Source organism: Triturus cristatus, chromosome 3_1, assembly GCF_964204655.1.
Source record: "Triturus cristatus chromosome 3_1, aTriCri1.1, whole genome shotgun sequence".
NCBI lineage: Eukaryota > Metazoa > Chordata > Amphibia > Caudata > Salamandridae > Triturus > Triturus cristatus.
Window position 1 is genome coordinate 711,913,951 of NC_140583.1, and position 25,390 is coordinate 711,939,340.

At 43.0% G+C, this 25,390-nt stretch overlaps 1 protein-coding gene across 7 annotated transcripts in view; it reads right to left on the reverse strand.

Annotated features, from left to right (window-relative positions):
* Window positions 1–25,390, reverse strand: part of C3_1H11orf24 (chromosome 3_1 C11orf24 homolog) — a 233,419-nt gene that overhangs the window by 90,845 nt on the left and 117,184 nt on the right. For 4 of the 7 annotated variants that reach the window (XM_085644790.1, XM_085644791.1, XM_085644793.1 and 1 more), the window contains one exon: window positions 13,660–13,797. The exons of the other annotated variants lie outside the window; for them this stretch is intronic. In XM_085644790.1, the coding sequence (XP_085500916.1) occupies window positions 13,660–13,714 (55 nt within the window). In that variant the 5' untranslated portion in view covers window positions 13,715–13,797. The remainder of the gene's footprint in view (window positions 1–13,659; window positions 13,798–25,390) is intronic. 7 annotated transcript variants of the gene reach the window in all.

The following is a 25,390-nucleotide window of genomic DNA, read 5'->3' on the forward strand; positions in this document are numbered from 1 at the left end:
CCCTTAGAGGTCTTCCCTGGTCACAGTGCCCTGGGTACCTGTGGTACCATTTACCAGAGTCTGACCTGTGGCCAGAGATGCCAATTGGGTTAGTTTTGGGGAAAGAACACATGCCCTGGGAACCGGATTGGCAGGGACCCAGGGCACACGAAGTAAAAGTGCATCAGTAGTCTGGCAAAACGTGGGGGGGGGGGTACTGCAACAGAAACCCTCTTTCCTACACTGACATTGTGAAAGTAGTCTAAGTAAATGTTGTATCTTCCAAGAAAGAGAGGATCAACTGTGTGTCCTAGGTTTAAGAGATGATATTAAAACCAAAAGAACAATAGATACCAGTGGTGTCATATAAACATCAAACAAAGTGGGGCTCAGGAAAGATCTCTTTGACACCCAGCACAAGAGATTGGAAGCATCCGATTGAAACCATGGAAGGCCAAGCAATTGGGTCCAGTGAGAGAGGAAAGAGCTTAACCAATAGTGAGCAGAATGACAGATCCCTGCATCACAAAGGCACCAGAGTAGAATGGTGTGCGATACCATTTCTAAAGCCATCGTAAGATCTAAAAGGATAAAAGCAACAGTAGCACCCTTATCAATAAGTCGGATGTCGCCCAGGGCGTCAATGAAAGCAGTTTCTGTACGAAGTTTGACTTTAAAAGCAAACTGTGAAGGATCAAGAACAAGGTGAGACTCAAGCTAGCAATGTGCGGTGTGTCTAATCTTTCAAGGACTTTGGCTGGAAAAAATAGAAAGCAGAATGAAAATAGGCCTGTAGTTAGACAGTGTCATAGCATCAGCAGGCGGCTTTTTAAGCATTGGCATGGACATGCCGTCTTTACATTCAGTGGGATAGTAACAGATGACAGCAAGAGGTTAACAAGGGTGGTGAGTCCAGGGACAATGAGTTCATGACAGAGAAAAAAAAAGTAGTGAGAGCAGGGGTCAACGAAAGAGCCCAATTTAATGCATGGTCCTCATAACCTTATTATTACTGTTATTACTTCTTTTGTTTCATTATTGATAATAATATCAGCAATTTCGGTTTGCTTCTCTTTATCAGTCACATGCTGGAGGACACAAAAGTATCAACCTGGGCCCACAAGTCTTTATTTGGGATAGAAGGCATTCTGTAAAAAGCAATTTTTTCGTACCTGGTTATGCTGCCCATCTTTTTCTGCCAAGAACAGTGCAGAAGGAGCTCCATAAAATCTTAGTTTACACTGAACCAAAAGAAAGGCTGCTTCTCAGAAATAGCAGAGACTGTATGAGTTCACGTGAGATCGCTAGCAAGGACTGCTTTTAGGACAGTCTCGGAAACAGTACAACTTTAGGTGAGATCAGATTGCAAGGCAATACAACTCCCCCTGAGAGACTGTTCCATGGGACAGGCGGAGAGACACTTCGACACTTTTTACAACTCAATGAGCAGACTGCTTCCAGGACTGGTTCAGAGGCTGCACAAGTTAGAATGAAACTGCATACTGGTTCCCGAGGCTGCAGAAGTCAAAATGACATCACATGGAGGAGGTGACCTCCAAGACAGTATAAGAGGCTTTCCTGCAGCTCAGTTTAAAAACAGAACAATATAGTGGGGGGTCCCATTTAACGGACAGATTGCAGAATAGAGAGTGACACCATAAGTCAAGGAGAGTCTGTTTCGCAGGACAGGCTCAGAAACAACACAATCCAAACTGAAACCACAACACAAGGATCGACTGCTTCGTCAAACAGACTGAGGCATAATGTGAAACGGATTGAGAGCACAACGGAGAGAGATGGCTCGACAGGACATGCTCAGAGATGGCACAGTGCAAAGTGAAATTACAACCTAGAGGTTACTCTCTGGACCAGTCAAGAGACATGCTCAACGAAGAGGTAAGGTGGAGGCTGCTGCCTAGAATTTACAAGAGGCCCTACAGTACTGACCACAACACCCTACAGTACTGACCACAACACCCTACAGTACTGACCACAACACCCTACAGTACTGACCACAACACCCTACAGTACTGACCACAACACCCTACAGTACTGACCACAACACCCTACAGTACTGATCACAACACCCTACAGTACTGATCACAACACCCTACAGTACTGACCACAACACCCTACAGTACTGACCACAACACCCACAGTACTGATCACAACACCCTATCACCCGCTCTCGACTATTCAGCCAAAAGCGCTTTAGTTCTAAGGTGTTTCAATACTTTTTCGATACCATTACGTTACATCATAAGAACTAGAGTCTGAGATTCATCTCATTTCATGGAAACAACTGATTTTTTGTACTTTTGATTAAGTGTCACGCTAAAGACACTGAAATGTAACACATAGGCACAGAAAACATGGGGCTGTCACACATAAGGACAATAAAAACTTGCCAGCACCGAACTGGATGAATAGGTTTGAAGGTTTTACTGTCAGAAACACCTTCTTTTTTAACAAGTACAAGAGTAACATTAAGCCCCCAATGAAAGCAACGTAAGAGGCTAGAGCTGTTGTCTGAACGTCCTTCCTTGAAACGTTTGCATCCCGGACGATCCTCAACTAAGGAGTAAGTGGGCATGGTACGTGACAAACCAGCGCCATCTAGTGGCTAAACTGAAACTTGCACACCCTCTACGTTAGCTGCCTCACACTCACATGATGCAAACATTTGCAATTTGCAGCTAAACTAATGGACATCCAATGCATCACTAGCCTTGTCAGTATCGGTGAGCTCTTCTCTTGCTGACTTCGCACTTTATTTTCAAACCTTGCATGGATGTTGCATGGATGTTCTCAATTAGGCCCCTGGGTTAGATGTGGGCAAGCCACACAATTCACGGTAAAAGGCGAGCCCGTGGTACCGCCTAGGCTCGAAAATCCATTAATACGAGTCGAGCAATAAAAATAATTGTTATGCCTATCTTGCACCAAAATATTTCACAGAAATTGCATACGTTGTTATACATATGTTACGTAAAAATGTACAAAGAAACTCACAAATATATTTTATCATATGTATTTTATTTGTGATCCTACAAAAAAGAAACACGCATTTTTTATAATCTAGGCTGCTCTGCATGGTAGAATTTTCAATCTATGCATGTAATGCTAAAATCAGAAGCAACTAGTTCCAGACAGCAAGTGCTTAAAAGTCCGACCTGGCCGAAGGTGTGTTTGCTAGGAAGGTACATTTACAGCTGTAAAGACAGAAGTAACTGAAAGACATAATATGGTTATAAATATATCTGAAGCACATTCTTCTTGACTAACACTACAGTGTTGTCATTTACTAACCTCGACAGACGATGTAAGGTATGTATTTTTGCATCAATTTCTTAACGGTAAGTGCATTACTAGGAGTCCTCTTCCCTCGCTTCTATTCATTACTATGTTGAGGCAATCCTTCGTCACCAGACACCCATACCACAAGATTCTTTCACAAATAAAAACAAGCATTTGCAATGCAATAGGTCTCACATTTGCGAGAGTTTAAGCTATTGGCATTGTAAATGACAATGTATTTTTTAAAACAGATAAATAAAAGGCATTGCCATTTACAATGCCAATAGCTTAAACTCTCGCAAATGCGAGACCTATTGCATTGCAAATGCTGCATCTGCGCCCTATGCAGCCTGCAGGCTGTGATGTTGTCACAACCAGTGAAAGTTAGGAATAAATAATAAAACTATGTAGTTATGCACTGCTACAATTAAGACGTATAGCACCGTATAATTATATCTTTTTTCTCCTAACTTTCGCAATGCCTTTAAATACCAAGCAGTGGGGTGGGGAGATAATAACCTCAGATTTGCAGCATGTCCGAGCCCTGGGGGCGGAGCAGACTGCTGTTAAAAACCAAAATTAAGTAAAGCACGGGAAATGTAAGGATGAACAACATACGCAGGACAAAAATGAGGGGCTGTGAGCAGCAGGCGCCATTCGTGAGTTAGTGTTAATTTTGGCAGCCGCACATAACAAGAAATGAGTGGCTGCTATTCTGGAACCTGAAGGTGCCTCACGCAGAAAAGCAGGACTCATCTGCAGGACAAAATAATTAAATAAAGTAGTGCTGCAAGACTAAATAAGACATACCATGCATCAACCGAATTACAGGGGCCAGTCCTCATGGGAGGTAATAAATGAAGACAAGGCTGTACCAAGGAGGGACTAACAAGCCTAATAACGAATCAGAAGCCAGCATTTACCAAGGACAATGACACAAGCCAATAACAAATATGGGCTGAGTGTGGGCGGGGGCTTCAAGTACATACCACAATACAGCATGGCTCGCAGAGCAGCGCATGTGCCGCCCCGGCTCGACCTAACAACCCCTACCCCAAACCATCCTGTAAATACAACGTATCCCGACAAATCCAATTTGGGTTGGCCTGAACTACCAGGGAGGGAGGGAGGGAGGGGGGATGTAACAAATAGAAGCAAGGGAAGAGTACTCAGAGTGATGCAGTTACCGGTAAGTAATTGGAGCATTAACTCGTTGTCCCCTTCCTGGCTTCTCTTCATTACTGCACTGAAAGGGAAAAAGCCAAACAGGACAACCAAAAAGATAATTCACAGACTCCTGTTTATTAGACACAAAAGACAAAATAATGAACCACTCTTTATACGTCCTAGTGGCCAACACCTCAGACCCAAATGCCTCAGAGTTCAACCTCCTGAACAATCCTACATTGAGAGGCAAAAGTCAATGGGGATGCCCAGGTGGCTGCCCAGCGCATCTCAGCAATAGAAACCCCTTGTATCTCAGCCCATGAGGTAGACACATACCTTGTATGCAGATCTACCCTGAACCCCTAAAGGAGACATTAACCCGAAGCCTTTTAGGCCAGAGAAATCAACGTCCGAACCCACTGACTCAACGAGGAAGTAGAAGGCTTAAATCCTTTATTCACAGGTCCAAAATTCACAAACAGTGAATCGGAAACCAAGATAGGAGAAATCCAATCCAAATATACAAGAATAGCCCTCTTGACATCTAGACAATGCAGCCGCATTTCCTCCTCAGAAAAAGGAAACTCGAAAAAGAAGGGCAAAATCAACAGCTGGTCCTTCTGAAACTGGGAGTCAACCTTAGGACGGAAGGAGAGAAGAGGCCTCGAAATGACTATCATCAAAAATCTGACAAAAAGGTTGCTAGAAAGATAATGCGCCCAGCTCCCTCAGAGGCCCCTAGCCAATGAAACAGCCAACAATAAGAACGTCTTAAGAGACAATAACATGATATCAACAGAGTCCATGGGTTCAAAGATAGATCCCAAAAAAGGAAGTGCCTACTAGGAGAAGGAAGAACATTCTTCAAATGCTTGAACAGACAACCCACTAAACTTTTCATATCTGACAGAATGTTCCAAGAACGTCTAAAAGTTTTAATAGCTGCCCACTGAAACTTAAGGGTGGCAACTTTCAAACCCAAAGAGGCCCCATCCTGCAGAAACATCACCTCAAATAAGTGCGACGAAGTAGGGTCCAATACCTTACTCTGACATCACTTACTAAAGGAACACCAGTACCGCAAGTAAGATTTATTAGTAGACGAGAGCCTAGAAGCCTACAGGGTTGGATTCAAAATAGCCAGTATCCCCTTCTGCAGCAACCCTAGCCTTCCAACTTCCAGGCCGCTAACCTCATCCTGGACCGAACATCCTGCTGCAACACTTGGAACAACACGGGAGCGGGAACAACACGGGAGCGGGAACAACACGGGAGCGGGAACAACACGGGAGCGGGAATCCACTCCGCCTCTTGCCTCATCTCCACTAGAAAAGGAAACCAAAAGGAGCGGGCCAAGCCGGGGTAATCAGAACGGTACAAAAGGGGGTGGTGATGGACGGAGAATCAGAACCAATCAAACACTCACACCCAGTCAACAGATCTGGGTTTAATCCATCACGGTTCTTTAGCCCACTCTGCCACCCCAGTTCAGACATGGCCATATGCAATTCAGTCTGACCCTGTGCCTCATGGGAACAGTCCAGCACAAACTGCCAAGCCATGCCTTCCCTGGACCGGAAACAAGCTTCCTAGGACCGGTTTCTGGCATTTCAGCCGTCTTCAGCCAGGCTTGCTTGAATCCAGTGGAAAAGGGAGCAAGGGACTCAGCGTCTGAGCATACCCTGCCAACTTATGGCGTACAAAGCGGTACAAAAGGGGGTGGTGATGGACGAGGCATCAGAACCAATCAAACACTCACACCCAGTTAACAGATCTGGGTTTAATCCATCACGGTGAAGTGATGTTTTGTTGACCCCGACCTGACCTAAGCAGTGAATGAATGATGTTAGGGACACTCTTACATGCAAGGAAGAAGGTACCATGGGCGGATGCGTGTTATTTCCCCGTTGAAGAACCGTCCCTGCCCATATATAGAGCAGAAACTCGCTGAAAGATGGAATTTCTCCAGAGGACACAGCCCAACCCTACCTGAAAGTCAGCTTTTTAACATCGGAGAGCAGGTACTAAAGAGGCAACCGTTTGAGGAGAGGCTCCGCTCTGTTTAGGTCTGACTTGACAGTGCGGGCTGAAAACATATTTAAAATATACATAGGGTGGATTTTGGCTCCATCCAGAGGAGTATTAACTCTCCCGCCGTGTGCTATTGGCTATTTGGTACATTCCTCCTTCCAGGAAGTGCTTCCTTTGGAATGCCTGAGACACTATATTACAGCTAAAATACACTCAATCATTAGGCTTGTCACATTCCTTTTTTATTTCCTATAGGCCACAGCGAGCAATCTGTTTTCAATTATTGCGCCCGTGTCTTGGTACGATAATTCAAAACAGATGTCGCAAGCAATAGGCCGTGGGCGGAGAAAAGGCGGAACATGCACCCTGCTTTGCCTAATTGCGTGCTCTCTTTCTTAAAAAGACGCATGCAAAGCCCAATAGCCTGTAACTAAAAACAAAACACGCACAAGCGTGTGGTGAGCTTTTGAAACCCCCTTACTAAAAGTCTCGCCAGAGCACGGCATGTGTGCTGCTACAGGCTTGACCTAAAAAACAAGAGGATTGGGGGTTGTCGTTTTTATTTGTGAAAGAATCACGCGGTATGGGTGTCTGGTGTGGAAAGATTGCCTCAATATAGTAATGAAAGGAGGCGAGGGAGCGGACAATGAGGTAATGAAGGGTACATGGCTTCCAAAAAGCTGGTGTGAATTGCCTTTCTGGTTTCACTTCAAGGCCTACCTTTTGGAACATTATTTTAATAGTTGGTCGCAGGCTCTCTTTTTAGTATTGGGTCTGCCATTTTAATGGGCGACTTCTGTCACCAGTCAAGGCTTGGGCAAGCTGAAGCTGCCCCATCTTTTGTGCTCTGTCATGGTCAATATTTATATTGAAACAAAGAAGCATCTTGTGATGAGACATTGAAAGGTACCAGTGTGGCGTTTACTCTCAGGAAGCAATAGATGAATGCAGTATGGGCATGGGGCACACAGTGCCCCACACAGTTGTATCACTATCGGTGCACAAAAGGCTCTAAGCAGCTGCCTCTCCCCACTGGGCCTAGGATGCAATACATGCCTGTCACTCTTTAGTTTCCCTAGCATTCAGACCCCAGCCCCCACACCTCCACCCTCAGTCCTAATGGTGGAAAGTGGGATAGGGTTTTCTTACATTATTCACGATAAAGCTCACAGTACTTTGGGAAAGCCCAGCAATTCAATCTTTCAGTGTTGGATATTGAGCGAGCAGAGGAAGTTTATTGGATAAACACTGCACCATCATGATGTACATTTAGAAATGAGTGACTGTTAGGTGTGGCGTCTAGAAGGCCATGACACAAACTGAAGCAAAAGCAAATACCTCCAACTCCAAAGCTCTCTCCTGCATCCTCAAAAGTTATCTTTGACAACAGAAGAGAACCCAGACAAATAAGCAACACCACAAAAATTAAGAGGGTTCAAAATATTTTAAAATGTTCAACCACTAATCAATAGTTTTTTTACATTAACGACTTTGAAGCTAGGTTCTTTCACACGACTACAGAGCTCATCCCCCCCTCACCATTCATTGTGAATTATGCACGTGTAACCTTTGGTTCAGTCACCACCATTGGGGATTGTTTCCGAGAAAAAGCCATCAAAAGACTAAACTCAGGAAGCAGTTCATCTCCCCAGTTTCCCTGGAAAGTAACGCACATTTGCCTCGTCTACAATGTGCTTTGAAAAAGGGCATAGTTAGTCCTTTAAATGGGCCGGTACTCACCGGTACGGAGTACCGGCACTTCCGAATTTTCTGGCAGTCAGTACCGGCACTTCTCTTTAGCCGGGGAGAGTACCGGTACGCTAATAGACGGCATTGAAGGCTGCGGTTAGGTCTCTCTTCTAGCACAAGGTAGATGCCACTCTGCTTCTCAGGAGCTTGTAAGTGCAGTAGCCTTTTGCAGAGTCCCTGCTGGGGATTCCAGCAGGGCCCATTTGAATGCCCTGAGACTGCAGGGGTCTGAGCGGACTTGCCCCTCTCCATCAGGTGTGTAAATGGGCTGGGACTGTCAGTCAGTAATCCAGTCCCATTTAGGATATTGCACTGGCCCTACAAAAGCGAGTGGCAGCGCAACCCAATCCTCTACCTTCGCCAAGGCTGCTTTTCTTTTTCTCTTTTTGTTCAGCACAGGAGCTGCTTCTCTTTGTGTGCCCCTCCAACACGAATCCCTGTATTTACAAGATAACAGCAACTGACCAGGGTACTGGGTCCATGGGTGTGAAGTTAGCCTTAGTCAAGATGAGGTGAACATAGAAGGAAGGAGGAGGGATGAATGTAAAGAAATGAGGTGACAGGTGAAGTTAGGATTGCAACTTTTTTTTAGATAAGTGATCTGAAACCATGAATGTACTTAGAAATGGTATTTTAACACAAATTTGCATAAAGTCATAACTCTGGTGCATTTCTTGTTAACTTATATATATATATATATATTTTCACGTTACACCAAAGTTTTTCCACTCAACAAGGTATTTCCACAGCACCGTAAGAAGAGAGGTCTGGACACGCAATTCCTTTTCCAATATTTTATTACACCACCATTTGTGCAGATAACATGGGCAGTCTACCCGTTTCGGCGCTATGCCTTCAACTGGACCATAGAGTCCGGCTGTCTAGATCGCCATTTTAAAGTGAATAGTGCTCATTAAAGTCCTTTGTTTGTTTTACTTTCTGTGCAACTTGCAGACTGCTGACCCACTAGATAATATAATGGAGTTTCATGTCCGCCATTTTTCACAACTCACTAATTGTAAAGTACATCAGTGATTGTTTTCAATTCTTTAAAACATCTTGGCAGAAAGTGCAAATGCATTCAGAAGGTGCTAGTGCAAAAGGGTGTATACTAATGTGTAAACAAGTTTGTGTAAATTATTGGAGAATCTTGGTTGTAAACATTTTCATAATGGAGGTTGGGGGTATTTGGTATAGTAACATTAATACAAGTTTCAATTGATTTCATAGAGCCTCCAAAATTAATGAAAACAATTCATACAAGTCCATAAAAAAAAATACAAAAAACATTGAAAATGTAACTATCAAAAACATAGATAAAAAGCTTTTTCAATGTTAAAAGTTCAATGATAAAATTATGTATGTAAAGTACAAGATTAATATGATAAAATTGATGAATTGATTAAAACAATTTGGAGATCAAAAGAGGGGAGACAAACTTAAAAGGAATTTCTTCTAAAAAGATATATTGGGGATGAGATCTATAATCAATTAATACATATTAATACAGTTATTAAAATCCAAATGTGTGAGACGTATTTAATAATTTCATATGTACCAATATGAGACATTATAAAGTATAATTCCCATCTAAACATTTTGTTGGTAATACATACATCTCAATTTCATTCAAGATCTCTCTCTTTAAAACTGAAAAAGAAGATAAATTCCATTCTATACATCAGAACAAAATATAAGAGACTTGGAGAGAGTAAGTGAAAGGTGGGAGGAAGAACTAGTGAGAGATGGTTAGAGGCTGGGTAAAGATAAGAGGTGAATGGAGAGGACGTGTATGTAAAGGCATGGAACCAGCAAGAGACAGGAAGAGCCTGGTCGTAGGGAGAAAGGCAGTGGCATGGTTTAAATGGGCCAATACTCACAGGTACTGTATCACTGTTAGTACCAGCACTTCTCTACTGCTGAGGAGAGTACTAGTACTCATGAAAGGTAGGCTCATTGGCTGCTGGTGAACACTAGGCTGTCAGGGTTGGAACCTATCTCGGACAGCCAAGGAGCTTCTGTAATCGTGAGCATATTCTCCATCAGCCAGGATTGGAATCAGAGGCCATATCCTTTATGGTCAAATATAACAACCAACTAATATTTAATGGCCTCTTGTTATACAGACCCCCAGGACCTAGAGATCCATTTACCAACGCTCTTTTAACCTTTCTGGAAACCACGTCAAATCACTCTACCTTCACAGTATTGGGAGATTTCAACTTTCACCTTGAAGACAACAACTCGAGTGATTCTACCACCCTAATAGACAATTTTAGTAGCTACGGACTAACCCGACTAGCGACAGGACCCACTCACACAGCAGGTCACAATCTGGATTCTATCTTCACCAATAATCGCCATATTAAGGTCACCTCCACCACACCTCTTCCCTGGTCCGATCACGCCGCCACCACACCTCTTCCCTGGTCCGATCACGCCGCCATAAATTTTACTCTAGTAATCACGCTGTCCAATGCACGGAGAAAGGACCTTGTACTTCCGAATAAATCCCGTCCATGGAAAAAACTAGAAGCTACTTCATTAGCAAACTTTCTCAGCAAGGACGCACCCATCAACGTCAGCACAGACAGTAACGATGGAGCCCGCAAATTTAACGCCTGGCTCTTACAAGCAATGGACAAGTTAGCCCCGGAAGAATTCAAAAAACCCAAGATCCGCTCTGCAACCTCACAATGGTACACCTCAGAGGTTAAATTGATAAAATTGAAATGCAGGAGGGCCGAGAGAATTTGGCAAAATGATTACAGCCCTCAGTCCAAAAAGGAGTACACGGCTGCCTTACATGAATACAAGCTCGCCATAGAGCAAGCTAAGACCATATTCTTTACTAATAAAATCCAAGAGTCCTCAAACTCCTCAAAGGAACTTTTTAAGACCGTGACTCACTTAGCTAAAAGTCCGAGAGAAATTACATTCCAACCGCACCAAGAATTTGTGGAAAAAATTGCCCAATTCTTTCAACAGAAAGTTCAGACAGTGTATAATGGCCTTCGATCGCTACCACCGTGCGAAGCGGTCCCCCAGGACTCAGATCCACAGACACAAATTCCGGAATTCCCCAGTTTCTCCCAGCTCAGCTGTGACCACGTTGCTTCTTCAGACTAAGTCTGGCTCGCCACTGGACCCATGCCCCCCTTATGTCCTACATATGGTCCCTGAGATCATTAGTCAAGCCCTAACCCCCCTTCTTAATACTGCAATAAACTCCGGACAATTCCCCAGCAGCTGGAGGAAGGTGTGCATCAGGCATATACTCAAAAAGGAGTCCCTCGACCCCAAGGAAGCCAAGCATTACCGCCCTATATCATGCCTACCCCTACCTGCCAAAATTCTAGAAAACGCAATGAATCAGGAGCTAACAAAATACCTTGAGGACAACCACCTATTAGACCCCACGCAGCACGGCTTCAGGGCCTGTCACTCAACAGAAACTGCTCTGATCATTGCATCTGATGACATTCGTCAATCCATGGACAAAGGAGGCAGAGCCGCTCTGATCTTACTAGACTTGACAGCGGCGTTTGACACCGTGAACCACGACGTCCTTTTAAATCGACTAACAGCGCTGGGCATCTCCCATACCGCCCTAAAACTGCTCCAGACTTTTTTGCAGGCACGCATTCACCAAATCCACTGGGACGGGCTTCTGTCCGAGGAATTCCTCCTACCCTGCGGAGTTCCCCAGGGGTCGGCTCGGTCACCAACCCTTTTTAATCTGTATGTCACACCCCTAGCCGCATTGATTAAATCCCACGACCTACATTTAGTTTCGTACGCTGACGACACACAACTGGTGATCTCAATGGCTCAGACTGTAGAAGCCACTGCCACCAGTTTCAGAAACTGTCTGTCAGACGTTAAGGCATGGATGAACTCTCACTTCCTCAAACTCAACACCGAAAAAACGGAGGTTATTGAGTTTGGCCAAAAACCTTCCGTCTGGAGCGATCTCTGGTGGCCCCCAGAAGCAGGCGTATGTCCCACCCCGGCAAACAAGGTCAGAAACCTTGGTTTCATAATGGACAAGGACCTCTCTTGCACAGCCCAAATCAACCAGGTAACTTCGTCCTGTTTCTTCACACTGAAGGTCCTTAGAAAAATCTTGCCTTACATCCCCTTCGCCCTGAGAAAAACAGTCGTGGGTGCTCTGATTATGTCTAATGTGGACTACTGTAATACCCTATAAATAGGTGCCGGCGAAAAACAACTTAACCGACTCCAGTCCATTCAAAACGCGGCGGCCAGAGTTCTGCTTAATCTTCCTAAACGACACCCCACCTCAAAAGCAATAAGTGAACTACACTGGCTTCCAGTTAGGAAAAGAATCCAATTCAAGGCCTTGTGCCTAGCCCACAAATCCCTTTATGGACAGACCTCTAGACAGCTCTCCAACCTTCTCTCCCCATATGTTCCGGAGCGCTTACTTAGATCCAGCTCCCAAAATCTACTTCACATCCCTAGGATCAAGAGAGTCCGTTGGGGCGGCAGATCCTTTTCCTATCAAGTCCCAAAGCTCTGGAACAGTCTACCATCCTCACTACACTCCGAAAAGAGCATAACCAAATTTAGGAAAGAGCTGAAGACCTGGCTCTTTGTGCTGCTCTAAACTCTGCCACCTCTATCTCTCCGTCTCGCAGCGCCAAGACGCCTCGGCATAAGAGCGCTCTAAAAATAATTCAGTCAGTCAGTCAGCTGCTACTGAACTATTCAGCATGGTATCATTTGCATGATGTCCCTGTGTTCACCATCACACTGTGTTTGACAGTGGAGGGCCCATTTAGGCCCTATGCTGTTAATCACATTCACACTATTGTGTGCATTTGGGTAAACACAGGTATGGAGGCAGCCCGCTGACAGTGCCAATTAAGAAAGTCATGGGAGGCAAAGAGTATAAAATGGCTTTAATCCCACCTAAGACTTTGTTTGAGTGTTTGCTTATGTCTGTGTGCTTGCCAACTTGTGTGTGCCTGTTTTTGTGTGAGGGAAGTGAGAAGAAGAGAATCAGGACACTCTGGAGATATTTGATAGGGAATGTGTGGAATGCTTTTGTGTACATGTCTGCTTGTTTCTGTGTGTGTGTGTGTGAATGCTTGAGAGTTTATAGTATTGTGCCAAACAACAACAAATAACAGTATGGCATTAAGAAGCAGCAAATATTACAAAACAAGTAACTGGTAACATATCATCCTGTTTGGCTTTCATTTTGTGTAATGAGCTAACCTGTTTTGTTTACATAAACACATTTCTCATGTTTTGATATGTGCAGCAACTGGTGCAGAAGTCATTATGTATCATCATATTTTGCCCTTAACCCCGCCCCTAGCCCCACCCATTTGCCACCCCTCTAGCTCATATTAATGAGTACCTGCACTTATTTTTTCCCATTTAAAGCACTGGGCGTAGTGGCATTACCTGCTTGACCTGTGTAGTACTTCAGGATAGAGTGCTGAAAGTAGAACCTTGCCATGTGGCAATTCCATGCTCTTGAGGAGAATCTTGAGGAGGCAATTGGTGAGGGAAGCTTCCTCCGACGTGTTCTCTGATGGCTCCCTGAAGGACGACTGACAATAAATATCCTCTTATGAAGAAACCTACCTTGTCTTTATTCTTCAGAAACAAGCACAATTTCGTTGTGGCAGCAGACAACTTCTGCCCAATTGACTGCTCTACTCACGGTAATCACATGTGGGTGGAGCCAAAGCCCTGCTCTCAGGTGTGCTTCTAAAGCTCCGTTGATAACAAGGTCTAGAAACAAATGGGTTGTGAAGCCCGATCTAAAAATTAAATCTCAGAAATTCTGAAACACATCTGTTAACTAGGGTAATTAAAAAAATAGTCCATCACAATACTAGACAAGTACTTCAAATCTTCCATTCTAACAGAGCTATGTCAGGCGTTTCAATGTATTGGTGACTATCCAGAAGCATAAAAACAAATTGTATTCAAAATCATCTTGTTTTCATTTCTTTCCTTTAATTCCTCTAGTGCCAATAATCCTGTACAGTTTCTAGCTGCACCCATTGAAATCTAAGTATTAAGTAAATAACAGTGACTTTTTAGTAGAGGACATATTCACACCATGTCACATTTTTCCTAAATTAATATGGCTTCTCTTGTGGCCTCCTTACATGCTTAGTGGACCCCAGTAAATGTGAAATTGTATGGATACTAAACTAAAGTAAATGTATGTTTGAATTTCTAATCATTGGACTAAAATATGTTCTTTCCAACCAGTGCCCAGGTCTTTACAGAGCGCGCCTCCAGGAAGAACCACTGTTCACCCTTTAAATGGTGATCAACATGGATGTTTCATTTTCTGTTCTTCAGAAGAAAACCTCATTTATGCTTTAAATACGTTCCCGAACCTCCATTTGCTAGAGCCGAACTGAGCAATGTTTCCTCCTTTTTTTAATTGTGCCTTTCCCACCAATCTGGAAATATATCAGCACTATGTAACTCTAGTTTTACTTTACCGGTTACACTTCGGCAAACGCACGTCAAGATGAATGTAACCTTTAACGGCAACCACTGGTGCAAATTCTCAACGTGTAAAAACATGAGCGAGGCTCAGGTCTGCTGTGGAAAGTTCTTTATGAGCCCCATTTGAGAGAAGTTATAAGGTAACTGTAAAGAGGCAATAAACCTTGGTTAGCCCACTTGATCTCTTGAGAAACTAGCCTTTGAGAGAGCCTGAAACAATTAGTTCGTCCTGTCTTCTCTATTTCTAAGAGACTTTGTGCACATCTATGACAAAAAAGCCCTTCGTGGCGTAGGTGAATGCTGTATTTAAAAAAAGCAAATAGAGGTTGTAAAAATGCTGTACCTAAGTCTAACAGAAAACGATCTTATATTCCTACGTAGGGTTAGCAAAAACAGTCGTATATTTGTTTCAATGTGTTACCCCTGGGCTGGGCTGCTTGTGGAATCTCTTCTGCCACATGCAGGCCGTGCTGTCATGGTCACAGGAAGTTACTCCCTGTGGGAACACTGGACTCCTGATCACTGAAAACAATGATTGGTTATTCTTTCATCAAGCTCACTCACACAGAGCGGCAATGGTCCTTTTATGAATGAGGCGTCTTAATGTATGCGATGGATCCAACACCATGGGATAATCCTGGTTATTAGGGATTGACCCCGGCACTGGGTTGTGTCACTTGGTACTGGATTCCGTCCAGACATTGGCAGGTCTCTACCTGCCTTCCAGATCCATGGGACTCCCTATTCTCCGACTGACCCGGTCTCTCCTTCTGGAGTGAGCCATAGTGATTCACGGAGTCACCCTCATCTTACCCCTGCATTCACCGCCCTGGCTGTCTTTCCTGACCTCACGAATGGAGCTTAGACACAATAACTTGTTAGTGGCTTTGATGAAAGATTAACCAATAACTAATTCAGTGACAGATATTGCAGTTTCATGAATGTCACATGGTGGCGCACCTGCATTTGCTTGCAGCATATATTTCAAAGCCCAACAATCGCCAGCAAAAAGAATGTAACTTAGCAGCAAATGTGGTACATCTCGTCATTTTCCGAATCTGCTGCCAACATGCACACTTTTAGTGAAACCACCGGACAGAGGGACAACAGGTGCAGTGCACAGAAAAAAGGGTTAGGCCACCTGCCGCAAATCCCTTCTTCCAATGCCCAGGTACCATCAAAATATGGACCACGGGTGACTGCGGAAGTCTGCCAGACCCAAGCAGTCATGCAAAGCACCACAGTATTCAGCCATCAGTCGCTCTCACTCACATAACACAAACGCTTCCATGAAAACTGCTATGGGTCTAATGATGTGCGAATTTTGAACCTGGTGTTACTGATTGGGGGGGGGGGGGGATCAGTAGTTACATGGTGCAAAATTTCAGGGTCATTACAAACTGGACTCTGAAAATAGACAATCAATTGTAAAATCTGTGGTAATCCTCTAATTTCTGCGCAATATTAATCATTTAATTAAACACCTTCACATTTTGATTGGGTCAAAACATCAGTGATGTGGTGTTTCGGCATGCTTACAATCCAGAAACAGACGTCATCAGGCCAGTTATAATCAGACCCAGAGTGTCCAACATTAGCCAAGGGTACAGTGGGTGCAGCCAGGGCTGGCCAAGGATTTTCAGCACCAAAAGCAACAAGCATTGGCAAAGCCAATAGGTCTGGTGACTTTGTCACTGATTTTAAAAGCCTGTTGCATAGAGAGTTGTTGTGAAATATGAAGAAAAAAAAATGTGGATAACACCACAAGGGAGGGGGAGGAAGCAGCAATAAAGGACTGACTGCGTAGTGGTATGGGGAAAGCAAAACAAGTGTGGTGCAGGTGAGGAAGGGGAGTAAGAGAGCAACAGACGGGTTACAAAATCACAGATGTCATTCCCTAGTTGCTGCAGTTTGTGACCAGCCAATGTCCCACAGAATAATGCAAAAGAGACTGAATGCTAGCTTCCGGCATTCACAAGATTTAAAATGCAGGTGCCAGAGAACAAGTTACTAAGGTCCCAGCGTTGACAGTATGCCACAGTGTCTTTTTTTTGTTTGTTCCACAGTAACAAAAACAGCCATTATAAGAAAATTTTTCATGAATTCATATGGTCACAAAATGCCCCCCAAATGTACATACCCATTTTCCGTTTCCTTGCCCCTTTTGCTGAATACAAGCTCAATTCTAAATTAAATAAATTGTACATTTTGGCACGCCAACACTCAAACGAGGGGGGCTCAGGTTGGAGCCAATCAGAAGCAATACACAAATCGAGCAACAGTCATAGCAATAAAAATCAAAAACCGATGTTTATACAAAGGATACCCCTTTTCTACATCTTGCCCAATTCCTATTAGCATTAAGGCTGGATTAATATTAATCAGGATCCCAGTAATCATGTACAAATTTTTTTCAATATCGGTCAAATACCTAGACAATTATTCACAACTGAAAAATATATGGAGACTGTCCGCATTAACCCCACCCACAACGAAGACATTTCCCATCATATCCACCCCGCCACTTGAGCATACGTGGAGGTGTATAATACAGATTTAAGACAGTTTAAAAAAATTGTGCTTTCAGATTGGCAGATAGAAGAGTTTCCCTAGATCTAGCAATAGCGCTCTCTATTGATATATTATGTTACCCCAGAATAGTAGACCATTGAGCACTGTGCTTCTCCAAATCATCCGTTCTAAAAGATGGTAATATTTTATTAAGCACACCTATTTTCTCCTGTCCCCCTTACGACCTCAACAAGTGAATTTGATGTCAATACCAAATTCTTCCGACTTAGAAAGTCGCGAATTTGGAGAAATTAAAAAAATTGGGAATTAGGCAAATTATATTGTCTCGCTAGATCTTCATACGTCAAAAACAGCCCCCCAGCTTCATAAAAATCTCCTATCTGCACAATACCCTTATTCCTCCATCCAAGTGCAACCCTGTCCCAAAAAATAGGGGGAAGAATCTTTAAAGCATTTGTGGGCGTATAGTGAGTTAACCCTTCCAAAAAACATAGCTTGCGTATTTTCTTCCAAACTTTGAATGCAGCTTCCAGACTTTAAACCTCATCCTTTTATATTAACTGCCATCAATTTCTTTAAATAAACATTGTCTTGCCTCAGACCCTAACAACTGAAATATCGAGGGAGCCTCTGCTGTATTACCAATGTCCTCCCCCGTCAGTAATACTCACATCTTTAGCAGAAAGCAAACATAATAATAAATGGTAAAATCTGGTATTGCCCGGCCTCCTCTCTCAATGGGTAACGTCATAAATCTAGTAGCTCGAATGAGTTTGCCGGGGGCCCAAAGAAATTTAGCACATAACGATTGTAGATGTAAAATTTGGGCCGGCGACACTTCCAGGGGAATAGATCTAAATAGATATAACACCTTCGGTAGGATATTAATATTTAGAATGTTACCTCTGCCTACTAATGTAAAATGTAGTCGTCCCCATCTCTCTAGCGAATCCCGAGTACTATGTACTATGGCCGCCCAGTTAGCATCAACCAATTCTAACATCGATGTTCTGATTTTAATGCCCAAATAGGTCACTTCCTTTACCACTCTAGCATCATGCAACACAATATTGTCCGTGCATAACATTTGTGTTTTGATAAAATTAAGTTTATAACCAGATACCTGGCCAAATTCAGTTGCTAGACGCTCAATCTGTATGAGTGCAGTAGCTGGGTCAGCGACGTCACAGCTATATCATCCGCATAAGCGAAAACAGCATGTGGGATATCTTGTACCACAAAAGGCTTAATCAAAGGATTATTACCCATCATGTCAACGAACGGGTTTATATATAAAGCAAACAGCAATGGCGAGCAAGGGCATCCTTGCTTAGTTCCTCTTGTAATTGTCACTGTGTCTGATACCAAGCCCATTGCAGTGATTTTGGCAACCGGTGAAGCATACAACACCTGTAAAGCGGTCATGAACCCCTTCCCAAAGCCCACTCACGTCATCAACTTCCACAGATAGTCCCACTCCACCCGGTCAAATGCTTTTTCAGCATCCAATAAAATTAACCCTAGTTGCCGTTTTTCAGCATGAGCTATATCAAAAAGCGTCATCACTTTGTTAACGTGAGTAACTTTCCCGTGAGCTGGAATAAACCCGTGTTGATTTTCTGACACTAATGAGGTAATAATCTTTGAAAGGTGGTTAGCTAAAATTTGCGAGTATATTTTACCATCACAATTCAGCAAAGAAATCGGGCGGTACAATCCAGGCAATTCTGGATCTTTGCCCTTCTTACTAAAAACCACGATAGTAGCTTCATCCCATGATTTAGGGGCTTGCCCCTCCTGTGCAGCCCTAAAAGTGGCCACCATTTCACACTTCAACTGACTAAAAAATATCTCATAAATCTCACCCGGAAGATTATCAGGTCCCGCGGCTTTCCCCAATGCCAAACTCTTAACTGCCATTGCTAGCTCCTCCATAGTGATTGGACTGTCCAAATGTTTCACCTCACAGGGATGTAGTGGTGGTATAGCCCCACCTGTAAATACATTATTGCCCACATCCACCACTTCCTGATGTGTATACAGCTCCGTATAAAACTGATGCAGAATTGCCAAAATCCCTTGCGGATAAGGACACAATATCCCTGAATTATCCTTTAGCACCAGAATATGGCGGGAGGCTTCTTTCATGCGCAGCCATAGTGCAAGGCATCTACCAACTGCTTCCCCATACTTGTGACATTGCCTTTTATAAACCAAACATTTCCTCGCATTCTCTGTATTCCACACCCCATTAATTTTTGCCCGGCATCTAGCAGCTGCATTCTCCAGGACCGAGATATTCCCTCGCTGTGCTATCCCCTGAGTCAGTTCCTCCTCTGCCACTCTTAAAGCAGAATATAATTTCTGCATCTCTAGTTTGATTTTCCTTTGATAAAATAAGCCAAAGCTTAGTACTTCACCCCTGAAACAGGCCTTAAAAGTATCCCATATGATTGGTACATGAGCAGTTTGTCTATTATGATTGAAAAATTCCTTAATCCAACCCGACATATGCTCTCTAAAATCATCATTTAAACCGAGTTTCCGATCAAAAGAAAAGACTCTAGGTTTAGAATTAGACACAAATGCCGTCACTTCTAAAACAATTGGGGCATGGTCCGAAGAAATCCTAGGAAATATTTGAGCCGAAGCCCCTACTAAAGCAGATAGAAAAAAGTAGTCCAACCGTACCAATTTTTTATGGGGAAAGGAGTAAAACGTATACCCCGGATCTGTAGGATATAAGTTACCCCATACATCTACCAACCCGTGGTCATTTAATAAGTTGTAAAGGGCATTAAAGACTCGTGGTTTACGGCCTTTGTATCCTCGTGGACCGTCTTGCAACTCCTGAATAGTTAAATTGATATTTATGTCCCACATACGATCGGCGGAGTTGCCCAGAAAGCAAGCTCTAAATTTAAATCCTCCAAAATTGTGTCCTCATCTAAATTGGACCCCTAGATAGTGCAAACTGTGTATTTGCTGCTCCCAAAGCCACACTCCGCTATAGCCCAGCGGGCTAACTTATCCGCTAAATAGCAACCGGATGCCTGCACAGTGGATTTGGCTAATATCGCCACTCCGCGAGTCATTGAAGATTGCTGAGAAGCCACAACAAGTGAAAGCCCTAGCTCTTTTAAAATATGCCGTTTACTCCAAGGTATATGCGTCTCCCGGAGACACACCAAGTGCGGTTGAATAATTCGAAGTTCAGCAGCTACCCTCTTCCTCTTATTAAAATTGAGACCTGAAACATTTAATGAACATATTTTAATCCCTTTGGAAGCCATTATAAAACCATAAGCAAACCAATAATAACTGCCCTTCTAAATATGTTACCTTAACATAGAGCAAGCAAAAAATCTGAAACTGTATCACTACTTTATAGATATTCTTCTTCTTTGTTACTGTGGATTTTATCCCCAATTTACCCCACCTTAGTGTCCCCCCAGCATCTTCCCCCCCCCCCAGTACTCTTCTCCCCACCCCCCATTAACGAGGCTTTAGGACCCATGGTCCTGTAGATGCAAAGCTTCCATGCATCCCCTGCCTTTGCTCGCAAATCCCTCCAGTCAGGGGAGAGGGCAAAAACTCCCTCTGCCGAGACCAGACAGACACCCAAATACAAATTAATTTATGAAATGTAAAGGGTAGAAGGGACAGGAGTGGCGCAACCTCAAAAGGTAGATGGCTGTCCGCCTTGTTAACGGTAGATAGTCTTCCCTTGTCATGTGCCGTCTATTATGGTCCTAACCAGGATTGTTCAGAACATCTGGTCAAGTTAAAGTCATCTCTTTTCAATCTAAATGCCCCCATTGTTTTGGGAGGTGACTTTAATTTGGTTTTTGATAAAAATGTGGATAGGACTTCTAGGGCCACTATTACTTCTCTACCTAAAATGAAATTAGAACTTAAGAACATAATGAAAGATTTTAATCTACTCGATATCTGGAGGACTAGAAATACTAATTGTAGAGATTATTCTTACTATAGCCATAGATACAGACATCACTCCCGGATTGACTTTTTTTTGATAGATCAGACGTTACTTCCCCAAGTAGTTTCTTCCACCTACATTCCTGCTCCGCTCTCTGATCATTCGTTAGTAGAATTAACAGTCAATCTTGTAAAAAAAGTACAACTGAGAAGGTGGACCCTTGATAGGTCGTTACTACAAATAGATGAAATAAAAACACAATTATCATCACAGATGGAAGAGTATTTTAGGTCTAACTGTGGGTCAGCGGGTGTTCAGATTGTATGGGAGGCCTTTAAGTCCTACCTGAGGGGAATAGTAACCTCACTTACGATTAAGAGAACTAGGGATAAAAGGAAAGCAGAAGCAGACTCTCTTATAAAAATTAAGTTGAAAGAACAACAATTTCAACTCGCTTCCCTAAAACAATATTCCAATGCTGATGTAATATTAAACGAGTTAAACTCTTTAAAGGCAGAATATCAGGCTCAGCTTGACAAAGCCATTAAGGAGAGATGGGACGCGAGCAGATTACGTAATTTTTCTTATGGGGAGAAGTGTAGTCGTCTCCTGGCTTGGAAGGCCAGAACAGATAGAGCTAAGAATCAAATTGTGAGTTTAATTATACAAGACACAGGAATTTTGACTTACGACAACTCCGAGATATCAAAGGAAGTTCAAAAATATATGTCTAAGATGTATGCAGACCGAGGGGATTTTTCCTCGGGAAAAGCGGAGGAGTGGCTTAACCAACTAGTCCTACCACATCTCACAGAAGCAGATAGGGCTTTTTTAAGCTCACCAATCAAAGAGGGAGAAGTATATAACCAACTAAAGAACATGGCAAAAGGTAAAGCAGCGGGACCCGACGGCCTTCCAGTAGAGATATATCAAATCAATCCAGAATCAATTGTACCAATCCTTACAATTTTATTTAATAAAATACATCTTTTTGGTGAGACTGTGCCACAAACATGGGCTGAAGCAACAGTGAAACTAATATTAAAACCCAATAAAGACCCTCAGACCGTAGACTCCTATCGGCCGATATCGCTGTTGAATACTGACTATAAAATTTTCGCAGGAGTATTGGCAGCGAGATTGGCTAAGGTTATTAAATCAGTGATTCACAGCGATCAAAGAGGCTTCATGCCGGGTAGGCAGTTGAACGAGCTTACATTCCAGGCTATTGCTGCCATAGATGTTGCGACTAATGAAATGTCTCCCTTGACCATTGTGGCCATTGATGCCGCAAAGGCTTTTGACCAAGTTAGTTGGTCCTATCTTTGGGAAACATTAGCCGCATTTGGTATGCCAGTGAACTTTATAGCCTCAATTCGATCCCTATATTCCAGTCCTAAAGCTAAAATCTTAGTAAATGGTTCTCTCACCGATTGGGTACACATATTTTGTGGCACCAGACAGGGATGTCCCCTTTCTCCCCTTTTGTTTAATTTATATATTGAGCCTTTTGTTATTAAGTTGAGATCAGATCCGTTCTTCAAACCTTTTAAGATCGCAAGTTTGGAGCTAAAGTTTGCTCTCTATGCGGATGATCTCTTAATGTTTACTTTGAATCCAGAAGAGGCCGTCCCTAGACTTTTTGCGTGGGCAGAAGACTTTGGGGCAATCTCTGGCTATAAAATAAATAGAGAAAAGACCGAGCTCATGCAGTGGAACTAGGTTAAGGAGTATCCTTCCGTTAAACCTAAGATGAGATATTTGGGAATCTATTTAGTTCAAGATATAAATCAGACATCTAAAATAAATTTTGATAGAGTTTATAAGGAAATCTGTCACCTTTTACAACGCTGGTCCGGTCTCTCGCTTAACATATTTGGCAGAGTGAACCTCATAAAAATGACTATTTTACCAAAAATCACCTTTTTATTTAACTCTATTACGTTAACTTTCAATCCGAAAGACATAGCCAAATTACAGGGGAAAATAGGTTCATTTATTTGGAACACTAAGTCTCCAAGAATATCATGGAAAAAATTGACGAGGAAATTAAAAATTGGGGGTCTTGCCCTCCCAGATCTACTCATCTACTGTCATTCGTTCCAATTTAAAAACTTTAGACGAATGGCCGATAAGGCAGATACTACCGTTTTAGGCTCTCTATTTCAGGCGTTGTTATATAGTCTACCCCAGGGTCAGGAATACTTTGTTTAAATTCGGAGATCCCAGGTTTTATAAAAAAGTCAGATTAAAGATTCTAATAGCTGCCCAAAAAAACTGGGTCTTTTTCAGGAAAAAGCTGGGAATTCCCTATTATGCTCCTCAGGCCCCGATCTGGGACTCCCCAGGGACCCCCGAGTGTTTAAAGGATCAGCTAGCTCGCCCCCTGAGGTCGGCCGGTATAACACACTGGGGAGATCTTTTAAAAGACACGCAGCTTATTGATTGGGATTCTCTCTATACATTGACTGAGGGTACACTTACCAGGTTTAAATATTATCAACTATCAGGTTGGTGGACATCCCTCGCGCCGGAATCTTGTTCAACTAATCCAAGGTTTGATTTAGTAAATAGGAAAGGTACCTGGAAAAGAGAGCTGGCATTTTGGTATTGGGCCATGATGGGAGAAGAAGAAGTACCGGAGGTCGAACTCTTAAAAATATGGGGTGAGCAGGTTGACTTAGATCATAACAATCTTCAGAAGCTGTGGGTAGATTCCTTCACAATGTTACATACTGTGGTTAAGCCAGCTACACTTAAAAGGAATCATCTGTTTACCCTGTATAGAGTATATATCTCGCCCAAGAAACTAGCAAGACTCACCAATCTTGAACATCGATGCCCTCGTTCTAGGTTCCCCGCCGCTGATGACACACATATGTTTGTGGATTGTCCATCTCTAGCGCACTATTGGGCTAGAATAGGCGAATTTATCGCGGCAGTATTAAATATACAATTTACCATCACTCAGGATAGTGTTGTTTGGGTTAGCTAAGGATTATCGACTTGGTGCCATGGACTCTAAATTTATTTTTTATGTAATGTTGTTAGCTAGGCGAGAAATATGCAGGGTGTGGAAAAACGAGAAGGCACCCACTTTTTCAGACTGTTTGAAACATATTATCTTTACATGTGAGTACGATATCGCTTGCGATCCCTCAATTGACGTAAAGGTGTGGGCAGCTTTAATAGCTTGGCTGAACAGATGAAAGTATTCCGATGATTTCACCTGGGCACTGTTGGGGCTCAATCTCTAACATCGTCAAGGGGCCTCTCAGTGAGAGAAGGTTGGAGTGGACAGAGCAAACAGTAAAATGCTAGTGGGGTTAGACTCTTCTCTTTCTCCCCCAGGGTCTCAACATTGGAACCGTATCTTACTTATTGGGGGTAGAGGTGAGGAGGCTCCCCATCTAGATTGCCCTTCCTATCTGGTGGCATATGAGGAATACAAAAAAAAAAAGAAAGAAGGGACAGGAGTGGCGCAATCTCCCAATGACAATGATACCCTCTAAGGCAAAAAAAAAGAAAAACAGCCCTGCCCTCTATTGCCAGCCTGTTGCCAATAATCCCTAAATGGAGTTCAGAAATTCTTTAGACCCTTCATTGGTGAAAAGACGAGTGCGTTCCCGGAAAATCACTTTTAGATTTGCTGGGTTAATTAAATATGCTTGAGGCCCTTTAGCTTGAAATTGTGTAATAAGCTGCCAGCGATTCTCAACAGTGTATGGGCAAAAATCGGGCCTTACAAAAAATTCAAAATCATTCCCGGCTCTTTTCTTATCAGGGCGTGCCAACTGAAAAACCTCCTCTCGAGCCCAAAAACTTTTGAAAGAGATTAAAAAAGGTCTAGGTTTATCCTCAGCCTGGCCTGCTCGAAGGCGAATATTAAAAGGGAACCTATGAGCTCGTTCGATCTCCCTATCCCAATCCCATCTAGTAAGTTCAGGAAAGGCATTTTTAAACAGTTCCACTATAAACTTACGCGGATCATGCCCCTCCTTTCTTTCCGGAATCTGCAGCACTCTCAAATTGTTCCTGCGTGCCCGGTTCTCAATGTCAGCCATTTTCCATTGGGTATCCTGCATAATAGTGCGCAATGATTCAGTCATTGCCTTCTGTTGCACCAGTTCGTCCTCTAAATTAGAGATTCGCGTTTCTGCTTCGTGAAATCTCGAAGTAAAGTCTGCATGA